The sequence below is a fragment of the Tauraco erythrolophus genome, chromosome 4 (assembly GCF_009769465.1).
Source record: "Tauraco erythrolophus isolate bTauEry1 chromosome 4, bTauEry1.pri, whole genome shotgun sequence".
Classification (NCBI taxonomy): domain Eukaryota; kingdom Metazoa; phylum Chordata; class Aves; order Musophagiformes; family Musophagidae; genus Tauraco; species Tauraco erythrolophus.
The window spans coordinates 11488917-11515884 of NC_141468.1; the positions used below are offsets into that span (position 1 = coordinate 11488917).

The 26968-nt window shown below is 38.6% G+C and overlaps 1 protein-coding gene across 5 annotated transcripts in view; it reads left to right on the plus strand.

Moving 5' to 3' along the window:
* Positions 1-26968, plus strand: part of CACNA2D1 (calcium voltage-gated channel auxiliary subunit alpha2delta 1) — a 437667-nt gene that overhangs the window by 44843 nt on the left and 365856 nt on the right. For all 5 annotated transcript variants that reach the window (XM_086609980.1, XM_086609982.1, XM_086609983.1 and 2 more), the window contains exon 2: positions 16252-16333. In XM_086609980.1, the coding sequence (XP_086466106.1) occupies positions 16252-16333 (82 nt within the window). The remainder of the gene's footprint in view (positions 1-16251; positions 16334-26968) is intronic.

Consider the following 26968-nt stretch of genomic DNA (forward strand, 5'->3'; position numbering starts at 1 on the left):
TGAATAGACTCCATCCTAATAAACACTAGATGTTTCTCTCACTGGACAAGAGAGAGAGAGCAAGGTGGTGTCTGATGAGTGTTAAGTCTGAAGTGCAAGTCGCACACAGACAGAGATTTGCAATCTGAGCACAGAGCTTTTTCTGTAGTGTTTTAGTATGTCAGATACAGACAAAAATACGGAGAAAATTATGAAAAAAATGCTTGTGAAGAAGAAAATTGTACAGATTGTGACACTTAGTGAATGAGTATCTGGCAAAGGTATGCCTCTACTGTTTCAGAACTGTCTTTATGGTGAATATGAGAACACAGTTGTACTGAAGTTTTTGCCTTCCCTGCCATCTGGGGAATGTTACATATTCAGAGCTGTTGAGGCATGCAATGTATCTTTGGAATCTGTATGTTGTCACAGCAAAATTGCATTACAGTCATGACAATGAAGAGAAATGCAGAAACTGCACCTAGTTTAAAAGGCTCCTTCATCTTTGTCTAATGATATCGACAGCCTTTTCACTGAGCAGTTTGGAAACTGCCTGGGGTAGCATTTTATAAATAAAATAAAATTTGAAAAAAAATTGAAATTCTTTTGTTCACAGAGTTTTATCTAAATTAGGCAGTTCAATCTTCTAGTTTGTGCCTTTGCATTATAAGAGCTGTCCCTTTATTCCCACTGTCCGTCCCTGCCAGCTATTGCTATCTTCTATTTACTGACACCCATCCAGGCCTAAATAAATGCAGCATGACCCTCCAAAGTTGACATTTTCCCTGCTTGCCATACTCTTTCTTATTTTCCTCTTTTCTGTTGCCTGAATACTTCATATCTGTGCTTTTTAAATGTTCTTTAGTTACTTCCGATAGGATGGAACCAAGGCCCCTCTTTACTTGTGACAGTGCAGACCGCGGCATAGGGAGAGGAAGCCTGAGGTGGAGAGTGGCTTGTGTTCTTTGCATAATCAGATTCTTTAATCTGATTAATTCTTTAATCTGATTTTTCACGCAGATCAGATTAAAAGGAAATCAGTCCTTTCCTAGATCAATATCAGTGAATCTGCAATTGTTTATTAAACTGTTGGTAGTGCCCTCCCTTCAGAACAGCTGTCACCACTGCTCTGAAATAACGCTTTTCTTAATTAAACACTATTTATGACTCTAACTTAAAACCCCAGTACTTTATATGGGGAAATGGAAACAGAGAATGAGGTGCTGGAAAAGGAAATAGAATGCACTCGTGATTTCTCTATTTTGCATAACACAGAGGGGCATTACTTTACCAATTGACTTTTTTTTTCTTTGCTCACTGTAATGACTGCTAGAGATACTGATTTAATCAACCAACCATGCAAGTGCAATGATTGTGAATCAGATCGTTGTGAAGCAAACAAATGTTTCACAGTAAATTGCCAAGGGATACCAGCTACCCTGCTCTGTTTTAACTGAAATAGATTGTCTTTTAAGCAGCTGCCTCATAAAAAGCCTTCCCTATGTATGGACCTTTAATCAAAATGTCACTAAAGCCTGCGTTCTGGTATGCTTCATTTGAAATACATCCAATGCTCTTATTTATTAGATTGTCCGGCGTTGACTCCAGCCTCCATTAACCCTAGTGAGCAAAGATGGATGAGGGAGTGACAAAAAGCTTGTGTCAGAGCTGAGATCAGTTGTGCGTGTGTGATGTCTTGATCTATTTGTACATCCCTCTTGGGACCATTGGGCAATTAAGTTCACCCGTTTCAAACACAGCCCTTTCTGTACACTCTGATTTGATAGGAGAATGGCTAATTCCTGGTAATGACTACTACATCTGTTCAATTATATTGCGTTGCATTGATGCTTAATTAGGGAATGTGTTGAAATTGGGGAAGGGGACAAGTGGAAGAGGGGCGGGTTGGCTCCCAAGTAAATGTCAGAGACTCTTCCTTAATAGCCTGTCTTTTCAATGTGCATTGAACGCCCTGACAAGCATTGTGGCCTCCTGACCTTACAGCATTTATCCCAGCCGGAGAAAGGAGAGCCAAACCTCTTGGAGAAGGCATTGTTTTAAAGCTGAATTACATTTAATGTCATTCTTGTTCAGCTTTATTGTGAACTGACCCTTACAGCCTTTTGGCCCACGTGCGCAGTTGAAAACTATTTCTGTGCCGGAGCTTTCGGAATCAAACACTTGCAGTCTCATCAAATAGGCTTTCAAAAGTGAAGCCCAAACGTCATGAGCACGTACTCTTATTTTTCTAAAGGTTTGTGTAAGTAATTTGTGAGTTATCCGTCAGAGTTCTTTTAAAGAATAAAGCTGAGACTTTCGTATCACTCCAATAATGATATTGAGCATTATCCTTCAATCTCCAGTTTCTGCAGATTTAAGGAAAATACTAAAAATCGCTATTGCAGGATTACAACAGAAATGTAGGACCTGCACAGCTGCTTGGGACTGAACTGGGCTGTGAAGCCTGACACTAGCCATTTCAAAACGTTAATTTTGTAAAGTAGAAGACTGAAAAATGGTTTTGGTTGCTGCTGGTTCTTTACAGGATAATCACATTGATTTTTTTTCTGGTAGTTTACAGTATGCTAGCACTTCTGATATACAGCCAGTCTGTCTAGCACCCTGGAGAAACAGTCATGATGTTAATGTATCTAAGGCCTGCCTGCACCAGCCTGGGCAGGCGCTGTCCTCATCCTGTCCTCAGGAGCTCTGACCTCCCCTGGGCTTGCTGATGTACAAGGGGTTCCTGGATTTGAACCTGATATTGTAACGGGCAGTTTTCAAAACTGTTTTCAAGACAGAAAACTGCAGTGTTTGTGGGAACAGATTGATAACCTCTTGAACAGGCGGAACAGAAAATAATCAATGCATTCTCCTATACTATTATCCTTTTCAGATAGCCATTAATATGCATTTGCATCCCAGGAACCACAACGTGCCAGCTGTGCCTTTAGCAAAAACTCAGTGTAATTCAGCGCGACTTCGTGAAATGGAAAGAATTTAAAGACAGCATGGCTATGCTAATTTTGATGCTAATTTCTGTAGAAACTTAATATTCTGTGTCAGTCTTTCGCTTGTACAATAATCTCTGCTTTGCATCTTTTGCGTCTTTTGTCGTGATATTTTACTTTTCGTTTTAAATGGCAGCACTGAATGCAGATAGTGCCTGTCTTTCAGAAGATGGAGTCTATTTAGATCTTTCCAAAAAAATGTCTCTTCATTACTATAAATGCTATTACTACACATGCCACAGAAGTGGCACATTAGGGAGGTGACAGCTTTGCACATTAGAAGTCAGGCTTTGAAAGGAAGAATATATTTGCAAATGAAGCAGCTGATTAACGTGGATGTGCAGCTTTCAAGTAATATTATTTGGAATACGTTGTACAACAAAAATTTCTTAAAGTATATAACAATTTGAAAAAAACCATAAGTTAGAACAAGAGCAGCATTACATTGATGGAGTATAGTTGGGGTCAAATTTTTTTTTTTTAGACTACATGGTTTTGTCAGAAGGTCGCATTCTGCTATCACACATGTTTTATTTATGAGTCCTTGTCATTATTAAACAAGGGGGATCAACATCACAGAAATCTGTGTTTTAAAGGAGGTTATAAATTCCGAAGCTTGATAGCAAACAGCTCATAGTTGTGTAAAAAAAACCTACTTTTTTTTTGCCAACCTTTGTTGCTTTTTTTTTAGTGCTTAAAAGATCACAGAATATTTTTTAAATGAATTTCATATTAAATGACCATTATAAATAATACTATAATAACAATAACAATAATTATTATAATAATAATAAATGGAGTTATAGTGAAGATTGTCCTTTTGCAATCAAGCCCTATCTTCCAGAGTGCATAAACATCTGCTTAGCTTTAAGCATTGCTTTATTTTTACATTCGACTTTTACATTGAGGCAAGTGGCAAACCCAGAAAAGGTAGACTTGCTGTACAGGATCTGAGTGCAGACTCCCAGTTGAGCTGTGTATTTAAATTATATGACTAGTGCCACTTGCATAGCTGGAATGATGCACCTGCTCATGTACCTCGCTGCAGCAAAGCCCCTGGTGCAGGGCATGTAATGATTTGCTGGTGCTGGTGTCAGTCCTGTGTGTTGAATTTCCTGCTGCTACAACCACAACCCTCATCAGACACTGAGATAAATATAGAGAAGTGAGCAACTGAGCTCCCTGCTGATGCAATGTCAGTGCCTTAGTTGCACTTATGTAATATAGTCTGTGGGAGGCGAAGTACTTTAATACTCTTTTTCTCACTGAGAAAAAAAAACAACAAAAAAACAAAACGCAAAAATACGCCCTCCCCTTATTTTTAATATGGGTACTGATTTATGCCTCAGTTTCCTGAAAGACAGTGAGTTGTGTTGCTAAACTCAAGGGAAGTTTTGCTGTTCGCTTCCCCAGAAGTGTAGGTGGCGACAAACCAGGAGGGACACGTGGTCATTTCTCTGGAAGCTGATATTGGCATTTCTGTTAAGTACCTACATTCAGCGCTGCGTAACCTAAACCAAAGAAGGTTAATCTGTATATAGTCAATTATAGATAATCTAAAAAAGGAAAAGCTAAAGTTTTAATTTTAATCTGAATTACTATATATTTCATATTACTTAAGTAAGGTTTTTTTTTTCAGTCAAAGGTCTGACCCTATGTCGCTTTGCGAGACTGGGGCAGGCTTTGAATTCAGTGTGATCATACCAGCTCATAGTACAGCCCTACTATGCTGCTGCGTTGTGCAGACATTACGTAGTCTCTATTTTCACAGTTATACCCAGATACTATGGTTTCTTCATGTACATTTATGAAAAAAGGTGAATGTCCTTTTTTCAGCACATCAAACTAATTCTATGTTTTAAGGAGATCTGTGTTATCGTGATGGCCTGTGTAGTCTATTCAGTACACACAGATCCAGTCCATGTGTGTAGCTTCTGCATTCTGGATGCATGAAAACAAGATACTGCAAAGGTAATGACCCAAAACGGGTGGCTCAGGAGAAATTCTCACTGAGTTGAATCAGTGTATGTATGTGTGGATGCACATGCTTAAGTAAGTTTCTGAATGTATTCCTGGTTTGGATTAAACTCTTTCTTTTTTCCTTTAATCTCTTCTTTATGTATGGTAACTAATATGCCATATTTTAATTTCCTTATACTTTTTTTTCCTGAGGCTAAAACGTAATACTTATTAGTTTTGGGAAAAAGTAATTTCAATATAAATTATGGTTAAAGTCTGTGTGCGATATGCTAAACACAACTGATAAAATAATTTTTTGTGTGAAACGCCTTAGCAAAACTGTGCAGTTAAGCACTTTGAAAAGTTCCATTACACTGAGATGTATTTTTCAATCATTTTTTAAAGACGTGCTTTTTTTATTCTCCAAAGGCATTGTACCGTTAACAGACTTACTTTGTAATATAAAAACATCAAAAATTAGCAGTGTTTACATGTGACTTTGCATAGGGACTGGCTTCTAATTCAGGTTCTATTGCTACAGTAGTGGATTAACTGCAGTGAAGCATGAAGTGATGCAGTTTTGTTCTCCTTTTTACCAAATCGAATGTATCATTTTAGTGGGGTATCTGTACAGACTGCGTTGGACATACTTTAAATACTAGTTATCAGAGCTGAAGCAAGGAGAGAATGAGAATCATTTTAGGTGCTATTCTGAGGGAACACCCACAAATACACCCAGGTCTCTCTGCTGGCTGCTCCTCCATGAAATCTATATACTAGGTCATATGTTAAACCAGTGCAATTTAAAACAGAATGATTGTGTTTCATCTAGCACTGATTAGAAACAAATTAGAGATTCTTCAATTTGAATTTATATTCCTCAGCTACAGGAATGATAACTAGATTTTGAGTGTTTGATTGTTTTTTCAATGCTAAGCAATAAATGGTACTAGACGTATATCTGATTGTCAAAGTCTTTAATGAAACACATCTGAGGACTACTGACAGTCATTTGAGCTGAAAATTTGTTATGTCTTCTCTGTTAAACGGTTTTAGCACTATAATCTTTGATAATTAAAACATAATAATTTTGAAGGAGTTCTTTTTACAGCTTATAGTAATTTTGCAGCTGAATTTATTTGTCAGGCTTACATTAAAGATTGAGCTTAAATTATTAAATGATATTTTGTGCAACAGTAATTTCCATTAGAGGATATTTTTCATGTTATTTGCTAGGAAGCTTTAGACTCCAAAAGAACACTTATTGGCAAAGTGAATGGAAATATTTGTGGAGCAGAAGCTGTAATTATGAACATGTGTGGCTAAACACCTGTCAGCCACTTGGTTTATACTGAACAAGCTTATAAAATAACATGACCATGCCCTAATCCTGGCTTTTTAAAGTGAATACCATATTTAAGGAATTGCTTGGTCTTTCCTGGTTAATATCTGGATGCTTTGGAGTATTTACCATGTGGGTATTGAAGTGAGAAGTGCAGTTACAGATAAAGAACTGAACTGAAGCATGAGGAGAGCGTAAATCAATGGGAGTGAACAGCAGTGAGTGGGTCCAGCTGCTGGGTCGGAGGGATCTGTTCTATCCTTGAAGCCTTCTGATGAAGATATTTCGACAAAGATTTGGTGGAGAGTGAAATGCAAAAGGTTGTGGGATGGTGAAAGCAAAACAGCCATTCAAATTGTGTTCCAGGGCTACAAAGGAGCCTTCACAAAGGGTGAAGGACCTAGTTGGGCCTGGATTTCTGGGAGAGGACAGAGGAGGGTTTCAACTTCTTTTGGCACTGGGGCAAACATTGAACAGCTCATGGTGACACCCACAGTTGACTATTTCCATCCCAGAACCTTCTACTGGAACTCAATATTACGAAGAAAACCATTTGTTGGGACACAGGCAGTCATCAGGGTGTTGACAGATCTGCCCTTCACTTGCCATGAGCCATTGACATGCCACTGACTTCGTCCTGGAGGCAGTGGTGGAACTCAAATCTCCTGAGCTGCTGGCAGAATCAGGGGGCCGTTCCTTCTTCTGTCTGTATCAATGCTGCATGACTGGGCTTCTAGTGCCTCATTTTTCTGTGACACAGAGGGATTCCTTGAAAGAGGAGCTGGTAGAACAGTCACTAGTGAGTGCTCTGCGTGCTTGTTTTGTGAAGGCTGTGATGGAGAGGAACCGTGTTTATATAGAAAAGGAGTATTTGGAAAAAAAAATGGAAAGTAATAGCTTCTGTGACTGGATGGCTTAAACATGTGAAGTAAGAACTTAAAAATCCGACGTCTAAACATTAAAATGTCTGGTACTAAAAATTAAGCATATCCTGAAGAGTTTTCTGTCTACATTGACCCTTTCTACAAAATGACAGCTATGACACAGAAATTATGTCTTACTCCCCAAATGTTTCAATCTGACAAATGTAAAATAAGTATTCCAAGCAAGTATTTTACATTTTGAAAACAGGAAAGAGCAAGAGGATCCCTCTGGCCTTGGCTATTGGGATTGTCTTAAAACTGGAAAGTCCTTGCAAACTACATGGCCGGCAGCTTGTCACACTTGGGCAGATAAGGCAGTCAAAGAGGGCAAAGAAACAAAGTACTATTTTTTGTTCTTCTTGCCAACAGAAGAAATATCTTTGCCTGTGGAGTAGATGATGCATTTTGTGCATCCATTTGCATTCACAGACATAGTGTAGCTTCCCTATTTTCCTCACTCATTGCAGTAGCTAGACGTCATTAATTAATCTGTGCTTTGTTTTTAGTACACAAAAGTTCTTGCAAACATTTATACAAAATTCTGTGATATATTTTTCAACAGACATCCGGCAGCAGATAGACATGCCTGTATCATTATCAGATTGGAATAACGTGGGATCGTCCAACACTTGCAGCACATGCCCCTTTTCACTTAACTTTCCGAATCCTTAACTTCCTTACAGATTGCTATTCACTATGTATAGTCTTTATACTATACTTGTGAGCTGTCATACCTTCACGTAGTCCACTAACGAATTTCCAAGCAAAAGAGAGAAGAGCATTGGAGGGCTGTATACCACCCTGAGGGGTTCATAAGTGTAAAAGTTACAGAATGAGGTGAGCATGCCCCTAGATGACAAATTTAAATCTCCCCCACTCTGTGGCATTTCATTGGACTGTTACATACCCTAGAGTAAGATCTGGAAAATTTGCAAGTGCTTATATGGGCCTCTTTGCCTTAATTTGTTTTTATAAGACATCTAAATTATATAACCCTCTTTTATTCATTTTCTGGCTATGCAGTGGAGATTCAAGAGCTTGATCTGATAACCATGGGATTTTAGTGATCTTTGCACCAGTCTCTCCATATCCAACCCTTTTCTTTCCCAGATTTAGAATCAGTGGAATTTTAGCACACTATGACAATTTGTTCAGTATTTCACAAAACCTGCCTTTATTACTCCTTCCAAAGTCTGGTTCTCTGTAAATCTATCCATCTGCCCACATACCTGAAATATGAGTACTGTCAGCTTAATAGGTCATCAAAATATATAGTGGTATTAAAACTCAGTAGTTTTGCAGTAGGAGGTATAAATGCAGCAACACGGGTAATTTCTGTGTAGAAGGTTAGTAATTCCATTGTAACATATGTTCTCCTTTCACATGCCTTCTATAAATTACAGTAATAGTTTCTGTTTGCCCTTTATAGTGTTGCCTAAGAGGGACAAAGAATGGTTGAGAATCCTGCTTTTATCATAATTTTGTAGCTTTCCCCCCCTCCTTCGCTGACAGCAAATCTTCTAAAAAGCATCTGATCCTGAAAATGAAGGTCTTTCCAAGAGAAGAGTGGGTTTAGCTTGAAAAAACCTAGCAAAGCTTGCTCTCGCACTGTTTCTAAATCTATCTCATTTATCTTCATTTTTCAAACACCACTTTTGCATTGAATTAGGAGCAATGTGTTATGTATTTTTTTCCTTTTTGATTATCTAAGACATATTGATCTATTTTGAAAACGCTTCTTCCTCTTGCTACTTACAGCTTTCATTACTTTAATCGTTGTTATTTTTGTATGCAAGAACTATTCAGAGACTTGAGCAATGTGTAATCTTAACTGAGGAGAGCTGGATGTGGATCTCCAACATACCAAGTGACTTCAATTGGCAGAGTTAAGTTGTACGCCTGCCTCTTTAGATTATAAAACATTATCCACGCAGAAGTCAGCTAATGGACCTTAAATTAGTGTGAGTGGTCTACAAAGCTATGGCATATAATTACATGAATCTACTTTCCTTGAAGTCAGCAGAAAAAAGTTGCATCAGTTTCAGCAGGAAAAAGGTTACAGACAGGCTGTCCTACATCTAGACCTCTTTGTGTCTTTTGCGCTTGTAATTGAGCAGTGCTCTGTTCTGCAAGTGTAGTTTGGTATGCAGGTTTAACATAATAATAGGTTTTAATGGAGTTAAGAGAAAGATTTCTTAATCTTACATCTGCTATATTGAGTTCTACTTGGAGCGTAACTTGGGATGTACCTGTGAAAATCTTCTGACTTTAGGAAATCTAATTGTCCTACTTTAAAAAAAAGAAGAAAAAAAAAAAAAGCTGTGCTGTCAAAATAGCTGTTATGCTATGTTGGCTAATAGCGTAATGTGGATGGATGGCTCTGTAGAGTTCTGGCTGTTTCTTCATCAATCTGATCAGAGCCCAGGCGACAGCAGCAGGGTTGTAACTTCTAATTCTCCAGTAAATGACCCGTGTCTGTCTGTCTTTAATCAGACAGTCCCCTTCATCATTCAAATCACTTGGAAGTTGTCGTGGAAAGGCATGTGGACAGTCATTTTGTCTAGTCATTGCTCGATATGGGGAAAACCTGTGTGTGGGAGAAGGGGGGTTAAAATCAATTCTTCTGCAAAATGTAATCACCTTTCAGTGGAGCATCCATTGCAGTGTTCGTGCCAAACTAATAATGAGAGGAACAAACTAACCTTTTGTACAGGCTTTCTGTTGGTGCCCTTTGCAGAAAAAAAATGACTGCTGCTTCTTTAAGTCATGGGAGCTCACGTTTGCTGTGACAGCTTTCCAATTGTTAAATAAACTCTGACCATGAGCAGCTGTCAGGCAGATATTGCACTACAGGCTCCAGTTAAAAGAAACACCAGATAAGCATTTCAGCGCCTAAAGGCTCTTGTTTCATTTTTTTTTAAAGACGCACTTAAAAAAAATTACAATGAGATAATATGATTCCTTAACTGAAAAAAAAAAAAAGTTATATTTTAAACATTCTGCCAAATTTTCCCACAAAAATTTTAGGATGTGAATGTGTCTGTCTTTGAAAAAGAGTTTATAAGGAGCATGAAATATCTCAAATGTACACTTTTGTCTGGTGGCAAGATGGGAGAATTGAGATGCAGAAATACTGGTGTTAGTTAGACCTTAGAAATAATACTAATGATGTAATATAAATTCTTGTGGGAAAGCAAGAGTAATTATACTGAGCTTCCTCAGCGTTGTAGAATGCCATTTTTATCATTTGTACTTTTGATAGTCTAGAAAAACCCTTCCAAAGTATTACTTTGTATTATGTTGGACCCTGCTGTACTAGCTGTTGTACAAGCAAGTAAGAAAAAGACAGTTTCCACTACAAAAAGGTCTAATAGGCTAAGATGACCATGCAAGAAAATCATCTTTCAAGATAAGTACACAGTCAGTACTGGAAGAAGCATTATTATTTACGTTCAAGTTACAGCTGGGGAGGGAAAATTCCATTAGATTAGAATGAAAGTGGACTTCTTCCTATTCCAGTTTAGAAACTGATATTGTCCACCCTAACCTGCCTAGAAGTCAAGCATGTAGCCTATCTGAGCTGGAAAACTTGGACTAGGAATCAAAGTTGTCTAGGTGTCCACCAGACACAATGTAGGAAATAGGGTAGTTCAGCTCACCTGGCTGAGGACAGAATGGGTCAGCTCTGGAGATGCCTTTTCCACTGACTAAAGCAGAAGCCTAGTTCAATTGCAAATTAAAACAAACAAAAAAAGAAAACAAAAACTAGTCTGGATGACTAACTCCAGAAGACAAAGTGTGGGCTAGTTGTGTGGAGGCAGGAATTCTAGACAGTATATAAGTAGGTATTGAAAATTCAAGATTATTTTTGCAAGTTAAAGAGGAAAATTATCCATATTTCCTTTACAAGTAATAGAAGTAATAAGTAATTCGTGTTTTTAAGGGTAACTTCTTCCAAAATTACAAGTTTAACTAACTAACTATGTTGTCAGCATTCCAGTTTCCTTTTAAGACAGAGAGGAATACATGCAGTAAAAATACAAAGCAGTGGGAAATGAAAAAAGTCAATTTAAAAATCAATCCTCCCTGATTTTTTCTATTGACTCCTCTTAGAAATAACACCCAGAATTTTTATAACTGAAATAACTCAGTGTGTTCAATTATTTATTTTGTGCTTTTGAAAACACTTTTGGATAATGGGTTTCACTTTTTCACCTTTCATATACCTCATTCTTTCACATAGGAAACTAGAAACCATTCAAAAATGGCAGATGAGAGCATTTTTTTGGGTTTGTTCGTACTTGTGCTTATGAGCTGGTACCGTTCTCACAGATACACATGATGGGCTTAAAGCCATGGTAAACATAATAAACCACAAGAGGTGATTTTTAACAAACTGATTTCTATACAGAACTAAATGTTTATATAATATAAGGGCTTTGTGGAGATTTAAACCAGGACATTAATTTATTTTACAGCAGAGTTTGGAAAGCAAAGTATAGAAGGGAAGGTTTGGGAGCATTAAAACAACGATGGAATCAATTGTAATAGTCAATGAAAATGTAATTGGTCCCTAAATCCCAACATACATCACTTTCATGTGGCCGTGTTAGAGATGTAGGATGTGAATGAGCAAAGAAATGAGTCAGTAAGAGTACTATTGGTGACATGATGCAAAAAGAGAAAGCAAATACATACAGACCATGACTCTGTTGACCTGTTGCACTTACTAGCTTCTGTTGAACCTCCATGGAAAAACATCGACACTAAGCTGATGGGATCTACTTGTTATTTGGCTTGGAGACAGGTAGAAAAATGATTCAAATGGCACAGCAAACATTCACCAAAGAATGGCAAAATAGCCTAAAGATTTGTCAAATCACACAAAAGGTGAGGAGTGCTGTGGTGGTGTGGTGTTGTGGACACGCTGGAGGGAAGGGATGCCATCCAGAGGGACCTTGACAGGCTGGAGAGGTGGGCCTGTGAGAACCTAATGAAGTTCAACAAGGCCAAGTGCAAGGTCCTACACATGGGTCAGTGCAATCCCAAGCACAAACCCACAAGCTGGGCAGAGAATGGATTGAGAGCAGCCCTCAGGAAAAGGACTTGGGAGTGCTGGTGGATGAGAAGCTCAACATGAGATGGCAATGGGCGCTGGCAACCCCGAAAGCCAACCGTATCCTGGGCTGCATCAAAAGCAGCGTGGCCAGCAGGTCGAGGGAGGTGATTCTGCCCCTCTACTCAGCTCTTGTGAGACCCCACCTAGAATACTGCGTTCAGCTCTGGAGTCCCCAACACAAGAAGGACATGGAGCTGCTGAAGCGAGTCCAGAGGAGGGCCACGAAAATGATCAGAGGGCTGGAATACCTCTGCTATGAAGACAGGCTGAGAGAGTTGGGGCTGTTCAGCCTGGAGAAGAGAAGGCTCCGGGGTGATCTTATTGCAGCCTTCCAGTACTTAAAGGGACCTACAGGAAAGCTGGAGAGGGACTTTTTACAAGGGCATGTGGTGATAAGACAAGGGGCAATGGCTTTAAACTGAAAGAAGGCAGATTTAGATTAGATATAAGGAAGAAATTTTTCACTCCGAGGGTGGTGAGGCACTGAAACAGGTTGCCCAGAGAAGTTGTGGATGCCCCATCCCTGGAAGGCCAGGTTGGATGAGGTGTTGAGCAACCTGGTGTAGTGGAGGGTTTCCTTGCCCATGGCAGGCGGGTTTGAAACTAGATGGTCTTTGAGGTCCCTTCCAACCCAAACTATTCTATGATTCTATAATTCTACCAAGAAAAGTCTAGAGAAAGGCCTGCTCAGTTACAGTGGATGAAAGGAGCCTTTGGACACCTGTTAAAATATTGTGTCCATCTTGAGGTCTTTCCCTTTATTTTCTAACCATTTAATAAGATGTTAAGACCTCCAGCAGAGTTCTGGTGGGGCACTGTTTCTTGCTCTGGTGGACAATATCAGTTTACAGGGTCTCCAGTCTTTTTTGTGCATTCTGCTACTGGTGCCTGACTTTTGCAGGATCTGCGAAGAGAGTGGGGATATACCAAGTTCAGAAGCAGGCACATTTTGAGGTAAATCCTCTTTTCCTGCCATGAAATAGAAAAGGTGCCTTTAGAAATGACGTATCGGTAAGATTTCCATTGAAGATACTTGCTCAAGCCCTTCTTCCAATACACGCGCCAAAGTTTCCCATTAAAAGGCTCTATGGCTAGTGAAGCAGTTTACTTTTACTTGTCTATTAGCAGTTCATTGTTACTAATCAGCTGTAAGATGACTGAATTCTTAACAACTGTTCTAGTACCCATCAGTCCTTTTCCAGTGCAAAAGGATTTGTCCCAGTAAGCATTTTTTACATTCCATGTTACATGTTTTCTTTACAAGTCTCACAATTTTGTGTGTGTCCTTTTTCCTCATGGAGAACCCAGTGAATATTCTATAGATTGGAACTCCTCCTGTCAAGACTTTAGAACTATTTTATTTAGAAACATTGATTTTAAAGTCTTTTAAAAGAGTTTTCTAAGGCTTGGCCCAAATCAGAAAAAATACTTGCAAGCTAAAAAAATTGTTCATACAAATCTAGATAATCACAACCTGTTTGAGAAGGTCTCCTCTTGCGTTATTGATTTGGCATACATAGCCATTCAATCAATATACTTTTCTTTCCAAAATTTTGGAATTATCACTCAGCATTCAGCATTCTGAGAAGTCAATCTTCATCGAGTGCACTGAAAAAATTTTAAAGGGTAGACAGTCTTCTGAAAGCTTCTAGCCCTTGGGAACTAGATCAATTAAAATTACTCAGTGACAAATGAGGGTAGTGAAATAGTTTCTGTCAAAAACTTTTTCATTACTTTTCTGGAGTCCAATGTGGAAAGATTGAAAGTGCTGTGCAGACAGAGTGAAATCATCGTTCTTTATCCAAAGATTTGAAAGGGACAAATAAAGATCTAAGACAATGGAAAATAAAGGATATGACAAGACAATAGATGAGAGTGTCAAACAAGCCAGGCCAGGGGCTGGAGAGAGGATGAAAACAGTAGCATCATGGGCAGAGGCTATGGTTAATGAGAAACTGTGGTTACGACTTGCTAGTTGTTTAAACATTTTTTGTAAGGAATGCTGAGTTGTAAATATAAGGCACTCTCCTGGGTTTTATGAAACCAAGGTTCAATTTCTGCTACAGATTTTTTGTGAAGGCCTTGAAGAGACTTTGAGCTAAACTTTCAAAAAGTTCGTGTTTAACTTGTCAATATATTCTGCTTGTGGGTAAGTTTATTCAAATAGGATTCATGACAGGATGAGGCTTTGGGCAACCTGGTGTAGTGGAGGGTTTCCCTGCCCATGGCAGGGGGGTTGGAACTAGATGATCTTTGAGGTCTCTTCCAACCCTAACCATTCTATGATTCTATGATTCTATTATGGAGGAGTCACCCAATATTGATTGAGAAGAGAGATTTGTCTTAAATCGGGCACTTTTGTTAAACTCAATACCTTCCTGTCTAGATAGTTCCCATTCCTGTCTGTGAACACATTATTTTGGGCTGCCAGAAGGTCCTTCATGTTGGATGTCATAGCCCTAAATCTTTTGCATTTGGATGAGTAATTGCTTTCTTCACAAGCATGAGGAAGGATCCTTTAATAAAAGTAGGCAAGTCACGACTCCATAATAGAGAATGCGCCCTTTTAAGATGTTGATTGTGGTTTAACACACAATGACCATGGAAAGAAGGAGTAAAACCAGTACTCCATATTCTTTTTTACTCTTCCAAATTTTCCATATTGAAGCAAAACTGAAGTCTCTCTCTTTTTCTGTCTTTCCTACTTTCATGAAGAATCTAAGCAGTCATTCCTTGGGTATAATATTAAGGCTAGGAAATGGCCAGGAAAAAATCATAGAATCATAGAATGGTTAGGGTTGGAAGGGACCTCAAAGATCATCTAGTTTCAACACCCCTGCCATGGGCAGGGAAACCCTCCACTACACATGTATCTGTTCCAGGTTTCAGAGCAGAGAGCTGTGATTATGACAGGGATGCTATGATAGATGAGTTGGAGATCAAACTTTCTGGCTAGGCAAGTGACACAACCTTCTTCTGCCACTGGAATGAACATGGACCTCACTGGAATAAACCTGCACCATGGCTCCTTTCCTGCTACAAAATATGACATGGCATAGAAACATAAAAAACTGTACTAGATCCAATGCTTTTCCAAAGAGTCAGGTTTACTGGGCATGGGGAGCCAAGCATCCACAGCAACAAATAACTGCCTGGTCCCCCATGAAAAGCAGCAGCCAGGAGCAGGCGTGCATTGCCAAAACAGCTGATACCACCTATGCCCACTGCTGCCTGTCTCACTGCTGCTTCCTTGGAGTGTCCAGAGAGGGCCTACCAGCCAGAATATTTATTCTGGTTTGTCAGCTTGCTCCTAGTTGCTGTTTTTCTCTGTTTGTGCTATCTGTTGGGAGAGGGACCTCAAGCAGGCAGCGTACCAGCTCTGTTGCAGTGATCTTTGCCACAACTCGTAATATGATGGCATGCTTGGTTTACAGCTGGCTTAGTGTGGTGGACACCACAGAAAATTGTATGAGAAGAATCAGGTCATCAAGGCTGGGCAGAGGCTCTATTGGGGAAAAAAAAAAAAAAAAGAAAAAAAGAAGTTAGACTCTTGCTTTTGGAAACAGACCTCAGTACCTCCCAACATGAGGCAGTTACGGTGATATACCTGATAGTGAAGACAGTGTCTGTCCTGGAGAACACCAGGCAAACTCCAGCTGATGAAAAGTAACAGAAAAAAGCAAGTGGCTTAGATTTGATGCAGTGAAAGAGAGCAGCATCAGGGTGTCGCTTGAATATTTTGGTCTATTCCAAGCTTATTATTTTTTAGCAGTTGAAGACAAATCTTGTATGTTTTGTATTCAATTTTATCAACATATTCTGGCTTTTTGCCCTTTCCTTGTGCTATATAATTGTATGCAATTTCCATTTGCCAGTGATCTGATTGGATGTCTCTTCGTTTCTCTTTGGTTTCTGTAGGATAAAATCATGGGTAGATAAGATGCAAGAAGATCTCGTAACATTAGCACGAACTGCAAGCGGAGTGGACGAGCTTGCTGCGGTGAGTAAGAAGACACACCTTAGACTGCAATAACTAGAAAGTGAAGCGAATGGTGTGCATCATCTAGGCGTTGCAATCATTGCTATCCCAACATAGTAAAAAGATTTTGGGGAATTAAACTCTGCAGTGCTTACTGAGAGAGAAATGAATAACACAGACTCATCAATTCACTCTCTTAATGCTGCAGCACTTGCTCCTTGCTGATATTTAATCAGCTTTGCAGCATCAGACATAAGGCTTCCACCTGAAGGAAGCGCTTTTATGTTATATGTTTGTCAAATACGGTATCCAGGAAGCAACCATTTATGGCAGTGGAAAATTCTGCTCTCTATTAACAAGGGAGACTATTTTTCTGACACATATTTCCTGAAACGAGACAGCTTTTGGTTAGAAGAAACATAGATAAGAATGAAAACTATTTTTATTCAGCTGTTCCAGTTTAAACCAAAGAGTGTTTTAGGGAAGAACTTGAAATTATTCTATCATTGAGAAGAATCTTTTGTGCTATATTCAGTTCATAGAAGGTAAAAACACATCTGAGATGGCAGAAAAATGAAGTCACGATTCAGGAAATGTCAGGATTACACTGCCTATAAAATTTTATGCATATACATCCTAGAATCCTAGAATCCTAGAATCCTAAAATCCTAAAATCATAGAATGGTTTGGGTTGGAAGCGACCTTAAAGATCATTTTGTTCCAATCCCCTTGCCATGGGCGGGGACACCTGCAACTAGATCAGGTTGCTCAAAGTCTCATCTAGCCTGGCCTTGAACATTTCCAGGGATGGGGCATCCACAACTTCTCTGGGAAACCTTTTCCAGTGCTTCACCACCCTCACAGTGAAGAATTTCTTCCTTATATCTAATCAAAATCTACTCTCTGTTCAGTTTAAATCCAGTGCCCCTGGATCCAGTATGCAACCACATGATCATATATTTCCCTCTCCCTGTCCCTGTATAAGTCCCATGGCTCCTTCTGTGAATCCAGGGATATCTGGGTTGATGTAGGACTGTATAATGAAGGGGAGTTTTACTGTTACATCAGGAAAAGAAGTTATTCTGTCAGCCAACAAAAGCCTTTGGTGCTGCGGAACTGAACATGAAGCCATGAAATTTGGTTTTCAGAAGTCATAATCTCCCTAGATGATCCATGAAATGAATAGTAGCTGTGTTTCAAAGTCATCAAGGGTAACTTTAGAAACACACAGAAAATTTAGTGTGAAGTTTCTCAGATTTAACACTGGATTTTAATATATTCCTTTGGCCTTAATGACTTTGCCCAGATATCCACATGGATCATGTGAATCTTGTCCCAAAAGGACTTTTTATCTTTAATGACTAGAAGAGGAGGCTAGATGCTCAGATGTCCATGTTTGCATTGTGGAAAATTCAGTTTAGATGAGATCACTGCTGTCCTCTAGGAGGAAGGGCTGTGTCACTGCATATACATAAGGAACATAAATGAAAGTTGCAGAAATTATTTTAGTTCTGGCTTTTCCTACTATTTGAGTGCTTCATATTGCAACAAAATTTAAGATGGATGCTTTAAATGCACTTTTTAATCCTGGAAAACCCCAAAGAAACTGAAACTGAAATCTTGAAATCCTAAAACAAAGCATCAGATTGATACTTATGTGGGTTTCCAGCATAGGATCTCAACAACATGGAAATGTCTGTCACTTGAGCTTTCTGAGTTTCTGGAAGTTTTTGTAGGTGGATTTCACACGTATCTGCTGACAGAGAACAAAGAGGCTTGTGAATCATGTCTCTCTCTCCAGGTTTTGGTGAGGAGATTCTGCTAAGAGGAGGCAGGGTCCTTTTTGCTTATCTGTTCTATGTGTGATCTGTTCACTTTCACACTTGCTGTATCTCTTTTTCCCCACCGTTTCCTCATTCAGCATCACACCTCTGATCCATCAATGGACTTTCCATTACGTTCCTGCTGCGCTGGGTGGGCTATTTTTCATCTCTCCGCAACATATTCTCAGTTTCTACCTTTGCTGCCTGGCCAGTCTGCTTTCCTCACTGACGTTGGCTCCCTCTGCCTATTTTAGGATCTCTTTCCTCAGCTTTTTCCTGTTCATCACCTCTCTCTGGACTCTCTATTTTGCCTTAGCATTTCTAAAACATTCTATCCAGGTGTTTGTGGCCAGCCTGTCCCCCCATACTCCTATTGCATCTCTTCTTCCACAGGTATTTTTCTTCTCCCTTCTCACCTTTCCGTCCATCACCAGTTCTCAGCCTTAGGTCTGTAATTTTCTCCTGTATGCTTTTTCTATTTCTCCTCCTCCTCTAGTCTCTTCTCTCCTTATTCTTTGCCTGCCATTCTGTAGTCTGTTTTCTCCCATTTCCATATCCCAATCTCTTGCCTTTTGTTCTTCATTCAGTTTTCATCTCCTTCTTCTCCCACTGCTTAAAACACAAGGGTGTAGAGATCACCCGAGAGACCACAGCAAGCCTGAGCTTTAGCTGCAGAGGACGTGTGATGTTCTCTAGAAGTGATGCTCTCTGGGTTGGAGTACACCTCTGTGTAAGTTCTCAGGGCTTTAGCTGGTGAAATCTCCGCAGTGACCTACAGGTGTCTTTCAGACTAGAATTCTTTAAACACCACAGAGTAAAAAGTATTTCTTTGAATGCATGTGTTGAGTTTTTAATCTGCAGTGCAAGGGCAATGGGGTGTCTCAAAGGAAAACAAGTTATAGAGGATTTCTAACGAGCAAAACAAAGAGTTACCATCTCAACCTTTTTGCCTGGCATTTCCATGCAAAGACCATGTAGTAAAATAGATAATGAAAAGCCAAGAGATTGACACTGTCACTCTTTTTTTTTCCCTAAGGAAAATGCTAGTTAATGTAGTTAATATTTGGCAAACTTACAAGCTGCTAAACCAATCTTGTGATGAGGACTGCTGGGCAAGCATAATAATATGTAGTGCTACCAGCTATACTTAAAGTGTACTGCAGTGACATTCACACCAAAAAAAAACATTAGTCTGTGAATACTGTGGGTAAGTTTATTTTTGAGAGCCAAAATTTATAGCACACTGCAAGGAAATAAGAAGTTGTCTCAGAGAGTAACCACAAGGTGGTCAACGTGTGCTTGTAATCCCAGGATTAAAAGCATGTAAGAGGGGTGTTTCCATGTAAAATATCCCTCTATATCAAAGCCATTTGTTCGACCTGAATTGCATGATGTCTTTCCCTAACCCCAAGGTTTTAATTAGCTCTCTCACCTGCGAGGGATAATGCAAAGCCCTGGGAGGTGTGAGCCATGCAGTCTCTCCCTCTTTTCTCTTGTTTACAGGCTGTTGTCACTTTCCCCTTTTTGAACGACATCCGTTTTTTTTTTTTCTTCTGCTCTCTGCCTATTGACGTTTAGTCAGATCTCTTCTGAAATGAGCCATAGTCTTGGAAAAATGAAGACTACAAGACATTAAAGGCAGCATGCTTGCATGCCTGTCACTTTTACTCACAGAACTTGCCTTCAGTTGCTCAAGCTTTAAAAATACTTAACAGTCAGATTGAATTTTCAGACTTATTTCTGACTCATTACTTCTTCTAACTCCAGAATTGTTTGGACCCAGTCTGTAGTCTTCATGTTTTTTTAAAACTTCAAAAAAAACACACGTTTGTTTTTTTTTTCTGGCCCTCCTCCCTCCAAAAGTAGCATCATTAATACAAGAAGAAGGAGCAGAGTGCTCCTATTATGAAATAGCAGACACGCCTTTCTGTGAACAGCTGTAGTACCAGCGTGTGTAGGGTTGGAAAGCTGTACTTTGGTCAGACAGATCTCTGGTATGAGAAATGTCTTTCCTTGTTCTAAGGAAAATCAATTTTAATTTGGCCAAGTGATGAGGTTAAAGCTCATAGGAAGGACGTGTAGCGGTTTATAACCATTTCACTGCCTGGTCAACCTCTCCCTACACTCAGGGAAAGAAGTTCCCCTGATTCAGCTGAAGTTACAATCTATGCCTGCTTCATACAATTGAGTCTTCTATGAAGATCTCTAAAGTGACCAAGATAGCTCTCAAAGTAGCACAATTACTACGTTCTCAGCTGGAGTGAATTAGTTCTTCAAAACCCAGGGCTTTTTCAATTAACTGCTGTGCCATGCAAGTTTATGGTGTTTCCATAACTTGTTGAAAGTATCTCAGTGTTCATCATTGCTATACATGCTTGTATGTGCGTTGAATGTCTGTGGGTCTTCGTGCTGCAGGAAATTATACTACATAATGGTCTCTTCTGGAGAACTGTGAAATATTTTCTTCTGGCCGTCATGGAGAGGCACAGGAGCACTGCCCAAACTCTCAATTAATATGATTTTAGACTGGGAGAGCTTTTGACCAAAGAGAATGTAAAACTTAAAATGTAATATGTACTTCCAAAGGAATAAAGAAATTCAAATCTAAACCACCATTAGATTCAAGTGAGGCACTTGTTAAATGAATAGCAGACCTGTTGAGATCGGTACCTACATAAAAGTCTGATTTATTCTGCAGTGTGGACATAGACACACAAGGAGGGTATTTTTTTGTGTATTTAAGGTGTTTACATTCAACATGTACTCAATTTAATGGAATCATGTTCAAGGAGAAGAATCTTGTCAGCGGAGAATTCCCTTTTATTTGTTCATTGACAAATTTCTTACTGTGACTTAAAATCACAACCATGTCCTAGTGACTAACCACTCTTCCTCTTTCTTTTGCACATATAATAGAGTCGTTGTAAACCATTGCAACTTTCATTAATCACAGCTTTTGAAAATATCTATATAGTGAGAATACATGCTAATATACTTATAAATATTCCACAGTGTTAAAAAAGAGAAAATATTTGGGAATTGATTTAGTGAATTACTTCAGGAGTGACAATGTTTCTGAAAATAATACGTTTATGTCAATGGACATTTCACACACCGTTTCTCTTATTAGCAATGATGACAGCAATATGCTACCTGTAGGAAGCAAAGTTGTGAAAGAAAGCTTGGATGCCATTAAATGAGGAGTTCTACATTGAGGCTACACTTATCCATAGCCTTAACCGAGCAAACCAGCATAACTGGAGTAGAAAGAACAGACAAAATGGATATATGTAGGAGATGAAGAGGCAGGTGAGAGCTGAGGCTTATTATGGTGCACAGAGGAAACATCATCTTCAATTTATAGGTGCACCTTTACTCACGAATTGATATTTGCCTTACAGAGAATCCTGATCCAACCAAGAATTGAGCTCAGATTTTCATTTTTCTGTTTAGAGCTTTAACTCCAGATCATTCTCACTCTGAGTTAGTTGTGGTGAATTACTGTAGTGGTATGAATCAGCACGAATACAACTAACATCTAAATGTAAGTTCTGCTATCAATAAGATCCACCGTGTTTAAAGTATAGTTCCTCCTTGTGTCCTTTGAGTCTTATTTATACCATCTGGGAATGGTCTCAAAATGGTCTTCCAAAAATAGTTTTTAAGTACATTTTTAAATACTGCTTTTTTGGACATTGCTTAGTTTAGGCAAGATCTGGGAGAACTCCAACTTGGATTTAATACCAATGTAATATCCACATTACAGTAATGCAAAGATTGCTTCAACAAGGCAGGAAGTCAGGATTCAAGATGCCAAAATACTCAGCTGGTTGAAAACTGGCAGAGCTCCGCTGAATTCCATGGATTACACTGATTTACATTTGCTAAGAATCACACCTAACAATATTTAATTTACAATTCAAGCAGGTAAAAAGTACTCTGAAAAAAATGAAACAAACAATTTTACACAAGAAACAGAGGCCTTAGCTTGATCTTACTGCTACTGCAGTTGCTCAACTGAAAAGGGTATTCTTGGGTCTTTTCTGTGATTTAACAGATTTTTTTTTTTTGTCCTAGAAGAGCAAAGGGAATGTTTATAGGAAGGTGTTGTACATACACCAACTGAGACTTGAAAGGAGGAAGACAGGATATACAGGATGGTCTTTGTTAAGGAGGTACAGGATGTCAAACATACTCCTTTAAATGTCTCTTAAAGACAGAGCTCAGTATATGCCCTTTAATGTTATAAAGATTGTATTTTTAAATAAAAATAGTCATGTAATTGTCTTTCTGCCTTAAAAACGTTCATGTAACTTTGCCTTGTGAACTGTCTGTGCTGTCAGGCATTATGAAGCTGCTCTGGTGTGAATGATGTGTGGTCTCTACAGAGCAAATAGGCTTCTAGAAAAAAATAAGATTAGACAGTAGCTTAATAGAATTTTAAAATCCATATAGCAAAATAAATATTGAGGATGTATCTAATCTCACTAGCTTTATTTATCAGTAGGCATTTTGTCTTAGTGAAGACAAAAATTACGCAGTGTTCAAAGTCACATTCCATACCTGTGGATATTTACCTCAGCATGCAGAAAAAAATAGGTGAAGAGCCTACTGAACTACAGAATTAACTAAATACATAGTCCCATTTTGATGGAAGTACACTCAACTTCCATTTTTACAGAGGCCTTTCACAGCAAAGACCCATGACTAAGCTAATTGACAGCTCTTTTAATCTAATAAACTACAACAAGCATGCTTCAGATTTCCAGCTCCCAAAATACCTCTAGCGACAGGAGAGAGGAGGGAGGGATCCCTGCAGTGCCCAGAACGGAAGACCTCAGAACAGAGAACATGCCTTACAGCAACGCACGAGCTCGGCTGTTCCAAACTGATTGAAGAGAATCCTCTTTTACATAAACACTGTATTAAAAATGTGGGTCTGTGTTAAGAGCTTTGACGTGACAAACACACTGGAGCTTCACTGTGACTGCGAGGGCAAAAAAATGCCATCTTGTACTGTGTAACCTTTTCAGGCAGTGGCATAATTGAACGAAACAGCAGAAAGAGAGGCAGTCCCAAGGAAATCTAGTCTCTGAATCTGTTTCCTTTTTGATACATCGCTGCAAAAACAATCCATGCATGATGTTCATAAGGCATGCTGTTATTACAGTCCCAGGAGCTGTCGAGTGAACCCATATAGACTGACTTGGCCTTTAAATGATATTCATACTGAGACAGAAATACTGTTTCTTCCTCCAAAATGAAAGAGAACTACATATGGATATTTGATATGTGGCGATGAGTTCCATTCACAGAATGAATCCACCAGCAACTGTTAGATTTTTTTTTTATTTATTTTATCTCTTGAATGCTGTTTTATAATAATTAGCTCTTTCTTGCCGAACACCCAGCCGAGGTTCTGCATGAGCACGTTTCATCCATTGCTCAGTATGAGGTCTATGTGCCTTACGCACAGATGGTGTGAGTCTGCTGAAGCGCTCAGATAGGCAGCAGATTCCCAGTCCATGCTTTTAGCATTCAGGTCTTGGATCAGCCTCTAGACTTTAACTGAGTGACTTGTAGCAGAGACTGGTCTCTGATTCGAACTGCCCTGGAGCAGGGATGTCAGGAAAGCTTCCTTCTGCCAGAAGGAATTATAACCTAGGGGTAGTTTTCTGTTGGACTCATTGCAGATTTTAGCTAAGATAGTGTTATGTTCTAGAGGCCCTATGGATAGAGGCATGCCACTGACTTATGACGTATAGAAGCTGTCATATGTAACTTGCCTTGCTCTTTTCATTACCTGTATAGAGGTCTGTGCAAAGGCAGGCTTTAAGAACTTACTTGAACTGAATATAAAATTTATATCTGTATGAGTCTTCCTTACTGTCACAAGTGATCTGACATTGCTGCTTCAAAAGGCAGTTTGTTAGACAAGTAAACATTAAACGTTTTCATTCTTACTATTTCTCTCTATGATCAGCATGATGTTTATGTGGCCCTTAAAAATCATAAAGTTATGGGATGAATTAACAAAGGCTTTGTATAGATTTAGAATTATTTATTAAAAAAATTGAGCTGATACATAGAATTGAATTTCCATTTATTTTTACCAGCTTCCCCCCCCCCCCCCCCCTTTTTTTTTTGAATACTATTATTTACCAGGTTGGATTCAGTTTGAATATGCTTTAGCCAAAGGCAAAGAGTTTTGTATCTCATACTGTTTTCTGATGAGCTACCAGATGGACCTAGGGGATATATGGCCACATTCCAGAACATACTACATTCACCCTTGTTAAGGTTGAAGTAATGGAGAGTTTTATGATTGAGAAAAATATAAAGAAGAAATGTGAGAACTTGATTTATTTTGTTTTAAACATGGCTTGATTTCAAGAATAACAACCCAAATACAATTGGTTTCTGTTTCTCTGTACTTCTTTTCTATGGACTTTGCAAGTCGGAATTTCATTTGAATGTTCCATTTGCTATAGATTCTGATTAGTTTGTGACTGTTTTGACCCTGAATTTTAAGGCATTTCTGATTTATGATGTATTAATACATTAATACATTAATACATTGACGAGAACGTGTGCAATCTCCATCTGTCTTCACCTCTGAAAGTGGAAAACGTAACTAATATCACAACACTTGCAGACATAACTTGCATAACTGTAAAGCCATTCACTGTGTGCCCTGGGTGTACTCTCTAGTGCTTTAAGAAAGGAAAGCAAGTTCTTAAATGAATCGAATTTGGGAATTAAGGAAGCTTCCATATTCAGTGAATAAATTTTGCCACACAATGAGATTCACTGTGTCTGATCTCAAAAGTCAGAAAAATATTATATCCTTTGTTTTCTCCTTTTGTTGCTTTTTGTTGTCCTCAATAGAACAAAAGACTAAACCACTTTTTTTAACATCAAGTAAAATAGAGAGGAATTTTTAATCATATAAAACAAATTAATCTAGATTTTGAAGAGTTATTTTGAAATGAAAATTAAAAAAAAAGCCCGCAAGTGTTTTGAAGTTATTGAAACACTTCTTGTAGCCTCATTGGGTTTCTGTTTTATATATGCTGAATCTTTCCTGAATTCAGGGCATTTTTATGAGTGGTGCTGGTAGGTCTGTAAATGCAGTTTTCCATGAAAGTGCACTCTGTTACATTGTTTTTCTAAGGAGCAGAAAGACAGGAGTCTGAAGACAAGGAAACAGCTCTTTATTTTTTTAAATGCCTTCAGTAATGTGTGATAAAATAGATAGTTTATCAGTAAGTGGGATTGGTTGAGTGGGCTGTGTAGGAGGCTGGTGCTCTGAAAAGCTTGAATTCTTTGTAAGCATAAATTGGCTGTTGTGCACTATTTACATCTATGTCTCTTTGTCTCATCCCTAAGGCGAGGACACTATTTTACTGTCTTGAGTGTTAAGGGAAGTGAGGTCAGGATTACTTTTAGAATGGAATTATAAAGCGGTTGGTATTGCTAAACATGGGCATTTCAGGTACTCATTAAGAAGTCAGAGTCCATTTACCAGAATCAAAATAATGTATGAGATGGGTTAGACTGGTTAGAGATTCCCAAAATACAATAACGAGTTTTTTTTATAATAGAATATTTATAAAAGTATGTCCCATCTGGGGTATACCACTGCCACTGCTATATTCTATGTGCAACCAAACAGCAGAGCTGCAGGCATTAAAACCAGAATCCTCCAAACTAAATTCTGTTGAGTTTACACATTGCTAACCAATGTTGAGACATCAGGAAAATAATTTGAAAAAATGCAGACTGGGAAATTTGAAGACACATCTGCAAATTCTCTCTGTAATCCAAATGGAAATTAAGAGATTATCAAAACAGGGAGCCTTATTTATTATTTGCAGATGCTACTCTCCCTCTGCTCCCTTAGCAATAAACTGGCATTTTGAAGAGCTCCTTCTTCCAGCAAGCGAAATCAGCTGTAAGTCGCTGAGAATAGGTGGCTGCATTAACAAAGCTTGCTCGGGCTCAAGGGAAGGGGTGGCCTAATATTACCATCATTTTAATTACTATTTGATGATCTAGATAATCTTTGAGCAAAACAATGTTCTTGGTTCATTTCTAACTTTCCATTGGCTTTGACACTAGTAAAATCTGTCTTATTGGTGCTTGTGTTCAGATGGTTTTTGTAGAAGCCAAGAGCAAATTAAAGATCTTATTTAAAAAAATCCACACATCAAAACCAACGAAAACCTGAACATTATAGTTGCCAGTTTTCAAGTCCTGTGGTTACTAAAACACCAAAAATGACTCTGCTAGTTCCCTGTGACTCCAAATTGCCTTTGAGGAGAGAGTCAGTAGGTGTTAAATTGCTTTAAGAGCGGCTGAGGCAGGACAAAATTTCCTACAAATAAGTGAGTTTGAAAAATTACATAAGCGCCCACCTTAAAATATGCCAGAAATGCAGAAGAAATGTGAAATGCTTTCTTCCTGTGGTTCTTCTCTTACAAGAAAGATTCACTTGTACATGTTGTACGCATCATGAGTTGGGATTTTTGTGTTCTCACCCAGTCTCAGCTAAAAGCCCGAACTAAAACTACTGTGAAACCAACAAATGATGTAGTCTTGCTACTTAATACTGTATTGCTATCACTATGTAACAAAATTGAATGCCTTAAAATACATTTTTCTTAATGAAAATGGATTTTTAGGTCTGGTTTTGATGTTTGTACAATAGCAGAGGTACAAAGCTGAACTCATGTTTTATGAACGTTTGAATACAAAGAGACAATTACAAAAATTGCTTCTTAATTTTAAAGTCCTCTAGACTACTTTGTTAATTATCAGCCGTCAAAAGTGT